The sequence below is a fragment of the Fukomys damarensis genome, unplaced genomic scaffold (genome assembly GCF_012274545.1).
Source record: "Fukomys damarensis isolate Sample0158 unplaced genomic scaffold, DMR_v1.0_HiC HiC_scaffold_16, whole genome shotgun sequence".
NCBI lineage: Eukaryota > Metazoa > Chordata > Mammalia > Rodentia > Bathyergidae > Fukomys > Fukomys damarensis.
Genome location: NW_022900928.1, coordinates 98,708,480 through 98,719,863, shown reverse-complemented (window position 1 = coordinate 98,719,863; position 11,384 = coordinate 98,708,480). Strand labels below are relative to the sequence as shown.

Genomic DNA, 11,384 nt, shown 5'->3' with positions numbered 1-11,384 from the left:
AAAGAAAAAAATGTGAGAGAATGAAAAGATGAAAATAAAGTGTTTGTAGATGGGGAGGGGAGGAGGGGGTGAAGGGAGGGCAGAGGTAAGGGGAAAAAAATGAGAATCAAGACTTGCCATGTAAAGGTACATGATCCCAACAATAAATGTAACTGTACTGTATCCCTAAATGTACCAATAAACTCAATAAAAAAAAAATATAACGTAACTCTCAATAATTTTTCCTCCCAAGATTTACTGAGGTATACTTGATATATAATAAACTGCACATATTTAAAACATACTATTTGATGTTTAAGAGATATATTTTTGTAAAACTATTGCTACAATCAAGATAATGAACATTTTCATGAACTCTCAAAGCTTCCTCATTTCGCAATTTTACCACTCATTAAAATTAGTCCAGAAATCACTGATCGGCGTATTTCACTATGTATGGGTTAGTTTTAATTTTCTAGCATTTTATAAAAATAGAATCACAGTGTATTTGTTCTTTTCTATCTAGCTTCTTTTATCCAGCATAATTATTTTGAGATTCTTCTACGTTATATGTATCAACAGTTTATTCCTTATACTTATTGAGTAGTTTTTCATTCTAGGGCTATAGTTCAGGGTTGTTTTTTTTTTATCCAAGCCTTTTATTTATAATTTAGCCTTATTCAATTAATTTGTGCCCTCCTCAAAGGCTTCCATGAAGTCTTCTCTCCCTGGAATTGATCAATTCCTATTTCTAAAATTACAAAGCTGAGGGCAAACTCCAGATAGATGGAGTGTCCTTGGATACCCATTTAATCTATCTTCAAACACAGTCTTACAATCACAACAATACAGGATTAGGAATTATCATTTTAGCTATAATGCAATGTATTGCAAAAGTCCTGATTAACGATGATTAAACTGAAGACTAATTTCTCTTCATCTCAACCCCATCCTCCTTGTCATTTCAGGAATCTCAGAACACCTGCTTGGAAGCAGTGAAAATGGCCATTGACATGGGGTATAGACATATTGATGGGGCTTACCTCTACAGAAATGAGCACGAAGTAGGACTGGCCATCAGAGAGAAGATAGCAGAAGGAAAGGTGAAGAGAGAGGATATTTTCTACTGTGGGAAGGTGAGATATCATTTTCATCTCTATCTTCTCTTCTCTCTGCTAAACAATATTGGACCTACCAAGAACAGAAGGAGGAGGGAGATCTTCTCAGCAACCAGATTCATGGTCTTGTTGAAAATTTAGATGACTAAGAATAAAACAAAGATGGATATTGATTTTAAATGACTTAATATGGGCAAAGTCAAATCCATAAAGCAGAAAAATCACAATGTGTTTGGAAATATGGAACTGATCATATCGCATAAGCATTTGCCAAATGTTTTTTAAGAGCAGCCTTCTTCTTCTTTTGTATTTGTCTACATTTAATTATTTTTGAATTTGAGATATACCCCACTTCCCATGAAGTCACCACTCAAATTCAGGTTTTACCTAATTCCAAAAACAGTTTCATCACTCTAAAAAGAGGATTCCATTGATTAGCAGTCACCTCCCAGTTATTTCTCTTCCTCAGTCTCTAAAAAAATCATTGCTCTACTCTGTATCTATAGTTGTCCTAAACTGCACAGTTCCTACAAATAGAATCATAGACAATACGTGGCCTTTGTATCTAACTTCTCTTCCTTAATATGTTTCCATGATTTCTCCATATGAAGCCACAAATGTGCATGTTATAAACCAACAATTTCTCTCTTAATGTACATTCCAGAGAGCTTTTGTCTTACATGATTAATATCACTTATAAAGATGTCCAGAGCTCCACTGATATATGATAGGTCAAAGTGAGAAATAGTTCAAAGGTCCACCAGTAGAATGGACAAGTGGATCATAATATACTCAAACACCAGCTGTAAATAACAATGAATGAAGTACAGGTAAAAGTATCAATTTTGGATGAATTTTGACAACATGATAGAGAAAAAAGCAAGTCATCAGTAGGATTTCACTTATATATACTTCAAAAACATAAAAAATTAAGCATCATTATTTAGTGTTACATTTATAGATAGTAAAAACTGTAAAATCAAGTAAAGCAAAGATAAACACACCTTTCAGAATAGTATATGCTGCACATAAGGTAGCAGTTCATCCTGAGGTTTTTGAATAGATAACATTTTATCTCTTGACCTCTTGAAGAGAGAAGGGTGCCACATATTCATTCTATCACTCATCTTCATTTTGGGTGTTTGTTAGTAACTGTATGTGTAGAATTAGTCCCTCATATCTATGGTTATGAATTTGTGGATTCAACAAACCATGAACAGGAAAGAGTCAGAAAAGAAGTACTGAATGTATACAGACATTTTTCCTTGTTGTTTTTCCCTAAACAACAACTATCTATACAGCATTTACATTATATTAGATATTATAAAATGGTAGAGATGATCTTAAATATACAGGAGTATTGTATAGCTCTATTGCTAATTATATGCTATTTTATATGAGGGATTTCAATATCTTCAAATTTTGGTATTCACTGGGGCATGCAGGGGTAGCATGGGTGTCCTGTAACCAATCTCTCACAAAGACTGAGGGACAAGTGTATACTACATTTAATTAAATGTTTACTTCTTTCTCTGAAATAAATGGAAAAGACACCAAAACCATGCAAAATATAATTTTCAACAATATTATACTACCAGTTTATTCTTAAATTTGAGACAAGTAATAGTAAACAAAGTAACATTTTGGAGAAAAAGAGGTTTTAAAAGAAGGGCTTATGAAAAGAAAGATATCTTTAAAATATCAAAAGACCATGAAAAATTAAGCCAACAGCTGAAAGATGATGCAAAAGAAGAATAGCATAAGATTGATCAGAATCAAAGAAAAAACTGGAAATAGAGCAAATGCCATTAAAAACAAAACAAAACAAAAAAACCTGTTCACAGAAGTCATGGCAGAAAACTTCTCAAGCACAGAAAAATATTTGACATGGAAATAAGTAAGGCATATAGAACTCTAATTAGCCATAACCAAAATAAATCTACACCAAAGCATATAATTATCAAGATCCCAGAAATTCAGCACAAGAACAGAGTATCAAAAGCCTCTAGAGTAAAGAATCAAATTACCTACAAAGGAAAGCCCATCAGAATCTCAGGAGAATTCTCAATGAAAACCTTTAAATCAAGGAAAATTTGGAGTGAAATATTTCAGGTCCTGAAATAAAACAACCTTGAACTCAGACTGATGTAACCTGCAAAACTATCTTTCAAAAGGAGAAATATGATATTTCTATGACAAAGAACAACTGAGAAAATTCGTGAGCACCAAACCAGCTCTATAAAATGTTCTGAAAGATATTTTAAAAAGAGATAATGAATACCACAATTCAAAGAACAGCAATAGAAAGAAGCCACCAGGCAAGGAAAGTAATTACAAGAAAGACAGAACCAACAGCAAGAAAAGAATACATTAAGAATAAGCAAAAAATATCAGTTATAACCATCAATGTAAATGGACTCAATCACCAATCAAAACAAATGGACTGGCAGAGTGGATCAAATAATATGATTCAACAAGACGCTGCATATAAGAAACACATTTAATGTAAAAAGAAATTCATGGATTGAAAGTCAAAGGATAGAAAATAATACTCCACATGACAATCCACCCCCCAAAAAAGCAGAGTGAGCTACACTATTTGCAGATAATGTGAATTTCAAGCCAAGACTGATCAAGAGAGACAAAGAAAGCCACTACATACTCATTAGGGAATACTCCAAGAAGAAGAAACAATAATAAAAAACATATATGAACCAAATACCAGTACACCCAACTATACTTAAACAAATATTGGGCCAGGATTTAGGTCAGTGGTACCACTACCTGCCTTGCAAGCACAAGGTCCTGAGTTTGATTGCTAGTACCAAAAAAAAAAAAAATTAACAGACAAAAAATTTTATAACACTAATACAATTGCAATGGGGGACCTTAATACCCCACTTTCACAAATAGGTCATTTAGACAAAAAAATTAACAAAGAAATATCAGAACTGAAACTAACCTGTGAACAAATGAATTTGGTAGATAGCTACAGAATGTTGTACCTCACAAAATCAGAGTGTAAGTTTTTCTCAGCTGCATATGGAGTATCTTCCAAAATAGATCCCATACTATCCCACAGAACTTTTTAAAGTAAAGGCAAAGTAATTGAAATTTTCCCATACATATTATCTGACCATAGTGTAAGGAAAATGGAAATCAGTGGCAAAAGAAATTTTAAAAATCTCCACAAACACATAGAAATTAAATAATACCCTTCTGAAAAAAACAATGAGTCACAGATGAAATTTAAGAAATTAAACAGTATCTACAATTAAATCATAATGCCAGTACAACATAACAGAACTTATGGAATACAGTCCACAGAGGGAAATTTATAGTGGTGAATTCTCACATAAAGAAAACAGAATAGACTCAAATATAAAACCTAATATTGAACCTTAAATGTTGAGAAAAAGAAGAACAAACCAAGCCCAAAGCTCATATGAGGGAAGAAATTATAAAGATCAGAGCAAAAATTAATGCAATAAATACTAAGAAAACAATACAAAGTATCAATGCATGTTGATTCTTTCAAAGATTAAATAAAACTGATAAACCATTATTAGCCAACCTTAAAAATGGAAAGAAAAATCTCAAATTCATGCAATTAGGAATTAAAAGCATGAAATTACAACAGATCCTGAAGAAATCCAGAAGATTATCCATAAATACTTCAAGAACCTGTACTGTAATAAGAAGTAAAACACAGAAGAAATTCACAGGTTCCTAGATACATATGAATTACCAAAGCTGAATTAAGAAGATAGAAAAATTCTAAAAAATCCAATATCAATCAATGAAATTGAAAATGCAATTAAAAACTTACCAACAAAGAAAAGCCCAGGTCCTCATGGATTCACTGCTATATTCTACAAGAAATTTATACAAGAGCTAATGCCACTATTCCTAAAACTCTTTAATGAAATTGAAAGAAAGCAATATACCCAAAATTATTCCCAAAAGTAGGTATTACCCTGACACCAAAACCAGTGAAGGGCCCAACTAAAAAAGAGAACTACAGATCAATCTCCCCAGTGACCATAGAGGCAAAAATCCTGAATTAAACACTGGAAAACAGAATGCCACAAATCATGTGAAAGATTCTAAACTAAGACCAAGTAGGATTCAACCCAGGAATGCAGGGATGGCTCAACAATGCAAATCAATGAATGTAATAGACCATAGGAATAGAGCCAAAAACAAAAACACATGAATATCTCAATAGAAAAAGAAAAAGCATTTGTCAAAACTCATTTATGATTAAAAAAAATATTCAAAAAATTGGAATAGATGGTCTCTATTTCAATCTGATAAAGGTCATCTATGGCAAACCCAGAACTAACATCATACTAAATGGACAAAACCACAATGTTTTAACTCTAAAACCAGGAATATGACAAGGATGTCCATTATCACTACTACTATTCAATGTAGTTCTAGAAACACTAGACAAAGCAATCAGATGAGAGAAAAAATAGAAGAAAAGGAAGAAGTTAAATTGTCACTATTTGAAGGAGACATGATACTCTACATAGAAAACCCCAACAACTCTACCAAAACACTTCTAGATTTATTTATTTTTTTCTTTCATTTACTTTATTGGTACATTTTAGGTTTATACTACAGTTACATTCATTGGGATCTTATACCTTTATGTGACAGGTCTTGGTTCTCATTTTTTCCCTTGTCCCTGGACTCCCTTCACCACCTCCTCCCCTCCCCATTTACAAACACTTTATTTCCATTTTTTCATTTTCTCATATATTTTTCCCTTATCACCTTTCCCCTACCCTTCCTGCTTTCCTTAAACATTTAGCCCTTTTCTTCCTACTTCACATTGTCAATTATCTCATTAGGATCTTATGTACTGTTATAGTTTTTCATGCCAGAGAAACTTCAGTATTTACACATGTGTTACTTATTTATTTCACCTAGGAGTATATCCTCAGTATGTATCCATTTTCCTATCAATGAATCTAATTTCTCATTCTTTATGGCTGAGTAGTATTCCCTTTTATAGAAAAACCACATTTTCTTTATTCAGTTTCCAACTGATGGGCAAATGGGCTGTTTCCAAGTTTTAGCTATTACAAACTATGCCACTATAAACATAGGTGCACATAAATCACTATGATATGATTCTTTTAATTCTTTTGGAAAGATACCCAGAATAGAGATGGCTGGGTCAAATGGAACCTCTAGTCCCAGCTCTTTGAGGTATCCTTATTGATTTCCATAGTGGTTTCACTAGTCTGCACTCCCACCAACAATGGAGAAGGGTTCCTTTCCCTGCACAGCCACACCAACATTTGTTATTGCTTGATTTCTTGATAGAAGCCATGCTTTGTGGGGTGAAGTGGAATCTCAGTGTTGTTTTCAGCTGCATCTCTTGAATGACCAGTGATGTGGAACATTTTTTGATGTATTTATTGCTGCTTTTACTTCTTTGTCTGAGAAATGTCTGTTCATTTCAGATGCCCATTTCTGAATAGGATCTTTACATTTGGAGGCCTGATTTTTTGAATTATTTATATATTCTAGATAAGAGTCATGTCTGAAGAACAGCTGGTAAAAATGTTTTTCCACATTGTAGGTTGTCTCTTAGTTATGTTGATGGTTTCTTTTGCAGTGCAGAAGCATTTAATAAGATGAGATCCCCGTTGTTGGTTCTTTGTACTAGTTTCCATGCTACAGAGGATTTGTTCATGAAGTCTTTTCCTATGCCAATATCTTCAAGAGTTCTGCTTATCCAGCAAGTTTAGTGTCTCTTTTTTAATATTCAGATCTTTAATCCACTTGGATATTCGTTTGGTGCATGGTGAAAGATAAGGATCTAGTTTTAATCTTAGGCAGGTTGAAATACAGTTTTTTCAACACCATTTATTAAAGAGACTATCTTGCCTCCAGTGAGGATGGTTGGCTCCTTTGTCAAAGGTGAGGTAGCTGAGTACATCTGGAGTTGTTTTTGTATCTTCCAATCTGATCCACTGATTCTCACATCTGTTTCTTTGCCAGTACTGTGCTGTTTTTATGACAGTGGCTTTGTAGTATAGTTTTAAATTGGGGATTGTTATACCTGCTACCATGTCTCTGTTGCCTAGGATGGCTTTTGCTATTCTAGGTCTCTTCTGGTTCCAAATGAATTTTTGGATTATTTTTCCTAGTTCTGCAAAATATAGTGTTGGCATTTCAATTGGCATTGAATTGAATCTGTATAGCAGTTTGGGTAGTATGGCCATTTTCACTATGTTGATTCTTCCTACCCAGGAGCAAGGGATATCTTTCAATTTTCTTATATGCTATTAAATCTCTTTTTTCAGAGTGCTGTAGTTTTCACTGTAGAGGTCTTTTGCTTCTTTCATTAGACTGATTCCTAGATACTTCATTTTTTGGGATGCTATTGTGAAAGGAGTTGTTTCCCTACTTCTTTCTCAGTGAGTCTGTTATTTGTATACCAGAAGACTCTTGATTTTTGAGTGCAGACCTTGAATCCAGCTACTCTGGTAAAAGTATCAATTAAGTCTAGAAGTCTTTTGGTGGAGTTTTTTGGGTCTTCAACATAGAGTATCATATCATCAGCAAATAATGACAGTTTAACTTCTTCCTTTCCTACCTTTATTGCTTTAATTTCTTTCTCTTGTCTAATTGCTGTGGCTAATGTTTCCAGAACTATATCAAAGAGGAGTGATGATAGTGGGCATCACTGTCTTGTTCCTGATTTTAACATGAAGGTGTTCAGTTTTTGACCATTTAATATGATGTTGACTGTTGGTTTTTCATAGATAGCCTTTATTAAGTTGAGACATAGACCATCTATTTCAAAATTTTCCAGGGTTTTTATCATGAATGGGTGTTGAATTTTGTCAAATGCTTTTTCTGCATCTATCGAGAGAATCATACAGTTTTTGTACTTGACTCTGTTAATATAGTGTATTACATTTATTAACTTACATATGTTGAACCATCCTTGCATCCCTGAGACAAATCCAACTGGTCAGGATGTATGATCTTCTGGATGATCCTCTGTATTGTATGCTAGTATCTTATTAAGGATTTTTGTATCTATATTCATTAAGGAGATTGGCCTGTAGTTCTCATTTATAGTTGGGTCTTTCCCTGGTTTGGGAATCAAAATGATACTTGCTTCTAAATGAATTTAGAAGTAGTGTTTCCCTTTCAATTTCACTGAAAAGTTTAAAGAGTAGTGGCAGTAGTTCTTCTCTAAATGTCTTGTAAAATTCAGCAGTGAATCCATCAGGACCTTGGCTTTTCTTTGTTGGTAGATTTTTAATTACATTTTCAATTTCACTGATTGTAATTGGGGTGTTTAAAATGTTTTTATCTTCTTTATTCAACTTTGGTAATTCATAAGTATCTAGAAATCTGTCCATTTCTTCTGTATTTTCCATTTTGTTAAAGTACAGGTTCTCAAAGTAGGTATTAATGATCCTGTTATTAATGATTTCTGTTGGATCTGTTGCGACTTTACCTTTTTCATTCCAAATTGCATGGATTGAGCCTTTTCTTTCCTGTTCTTGATAAGGTTAGCTAGGGGTTTATGGGTTTTATTTATCCTTTCCAAAAACCAACTCTTCAATTCATTTATTTTTGTATCTTTTTTTAGTTTCCATTGCATTGATTTCTGCTCTAATCTTTAAAATTTCCTCTCTTGTATGAGCTTTGGGTTTTTCTTGCTCTTCCTTTTCTAGCAGTCTAAGATTTATCATTAAGTTGTTTATTTGAGCTCACTCTGTTTTCCTAGTGTGGGCATTCAATGCTATGAATTTTCCACATGAAACTGCTTTCATTGTGTCCCATAGATTCCTGTATGTTGTATTGCCATTATCACTTATTTGTAAAAACTGTCTAATTTCTTAATTTCCTCTGTAACCCATTGATTGTTCAGGAGAGTGCAACTCAATTTCCATGTGTTTGTGAAGTTCCTATGGTTTCTTATGCTATTGATCTCCAGCTTGATTGCACTATGATCTGATAATATACACGGGATAATTTTGATTCCTTTGTATTTATTCAAACCTGTTTTATGAGCTAGTATGTGGTCTACCTTGGAGAATGATGCATGTGCAGCTGAAAAGAATGTATATTCTGATTTTGTGGCGTGGAACACTGTAAATGTCTATATGTTCAAAAGCTTGATTTAGTTCTAGTATTTCGTTGTTGATTTTTTTTGCCTAGATGATGTCTATTTGTGATAGTGGGGTATTTAGATCCCTCACTACAGTTGTATTTGTGCTTATTTGGTTTTTCATGTTACTTAATATTTATTTTATATAGCTGTGGCATTAATATTTGGTGCATATATGTTCATGATTGTCATCTCTTCCTCTTGAATTGTCCCCTTTAAAAGGATGTAGTGACCTTGTTTGTCTCTCTTAATCTGTTTTGGTTTGAAATTTACTTTGTCTATGAATAAGATTGCTACCCCTGCTTTTTTCTGGGCTCCTGTCATGTGGGGAGTTGTTTCCCATCCCTTCACTTTCAGTCTATGGGCTTCTTTCTGCACTAGGTGTGTTTCTTTTATATAACATATTGTTGGATTTTGCTTCTTAATCCATTCTGCCAGTCTATTTCTCTTGATGGGTGAATTGAGGCCATTGACATTGATGGTTATAACTGATATGTACTGACTTATTATTGTCATGTTATTGTCCTTTTGTTGACTCTTCTTACTCTTTCCCCTTCTCCTTTTCATTTCTTGCCTTTCCTATTTGATTTGCTCTGTTGAGCCTCGTGGTGTTGTGATCTTGTCTTTTTCTAGATATTGTTTAGAATTCCTTGTAGTGCTGGTTTGGTATTCATGAAGTTTCTCAGGTGTTCTTGTCATAGAAGTATATTATTTCCCCATCCATTTTGAAAAAGAGTTTTGCAGGATACATCAGTCTAGGTTGGGGTTGTTTTCTTCTAGGACTTGAGATGCCTCACTTAGGCTCTCCTTGACCTGAGGGTTTGTGTTGAAAAGTCTTCTGTGATTCTGATGGGCTTTCCTTTGCATGCAATTTGTTTCTTTTCTCTTATTGCTTGTAGTATTTTGTTCTTCTGTTGGGCTTCTGGGGTCTTGACTATTATATGTCCAGGTGTTGACTTTTTTTTATCATGGCTAGTTGGAGTCCTATATGCCTCACTTATCTCTATGTCAAATTCTTGCCCTCTGTTTGGGAAGTTTTCTGTCATTAATTCCGTGAACAGCTTTTTTAAGTCATTTGCATTTTCTTCTGCTACTTCATGGATTCCTATCAGTCTTATGTTATTCTTCTTTGCAACATCTATGAGTTTTTGGATTGATTTCTCATGATTCCTTACTGATTTTAAAGACCTCTCTTTTCATGGTCACTGACTGCAATCCTATCTTCTACATCTGAGATTCTATCTTCACATTCTTGTATTCTGCTGCAAATACTTTCAGTAGTGTTTTTAATCTCTTGGATATCTGTTTGAATCTGTTTCATAGATTTCATTTCTTTCCTATGTTGGGCATTCATTATTTCCATTTCTTTCTTATGCTGGGCCTTCATGGCTTCTATCCTGGTCCTGAGCTCATCTATTATTTTCTCAGTTTCTGTTCTAGAGTCTTGAATCATGACTTTCATTTTGCTCACAATCTCTATGATTATCTGGGAAATTATTTCTGTTTTGAATTTTTCTAGAGCCTGATTGATCTGTTTTGTTATGTCCTGTGCTACGAGTTCAGGGTGACTTGGTGGTTCAATATCAGACTTTGCATCCTCATTTGCCCTACTGTTTGCCATTGGTGAACTGGACATCTTTCTTTAGTGTTTTCTCATTTTTATGTTTGTTGTTGGGTTGTCCTTGGTTTAATTCCTGGATTATTACTTAAATCTTTCTGATATAGTTGTGCTTTAGCCTTTGAGTCTCTAATGACTCACAGACATTCTCATTTTCATAATATCAGAGAAGACAACTCATTAAATCAATCACAATGCTTTAGCCCATTTGATACAATCAGCAACACAACAGGATCAAACACAGCTTACAAATTGACCACTTGTGGTAGTCATTAATCATTCACATTTAAATCATGTGAATTAAATTAAAATCAAGAAGCAGGACTAAATATGTTTGAAGTAAATAAACTCTTCAACATAACATCTTTACCATTTAGGATGGGGGCTTAGACAGAGTTAGGACAAGAGGAATAGATAAGTGAAAGAATTAGAGAAGGTTTCAAGTGAAGCCAGAGGACATAGAATGACCATATAATCTTTAGGAAACTTAAATTCTAAAGGGAAAGACAGAGTGCAAGAA

General features: G+C 33.8%; 1 protein-coding gene across 1 annotated transcript in view; it reads left to right on the top strand.

Annotated features, from left to right (window-relative positions):
• Akr1d1 (aldo-keto reductase family 1 member D1) overlaps positions 1 to 11,384 on the top strand; it is a 78,359-nt gene that overhangs the window by 18,441 nt on the left and 48,534 nt on the right. Inside the window, exon 2 of the mRNA XM_010631704.2 lies at positions 948 to 1,115. Coding sequence (XP_010630006.1) covers positions 948 to 1,115 — 168 coding nt within the window. The remainder of the gene's footprint in view (positions 1 to 947; positions 1,116 to 11,384) is intronic.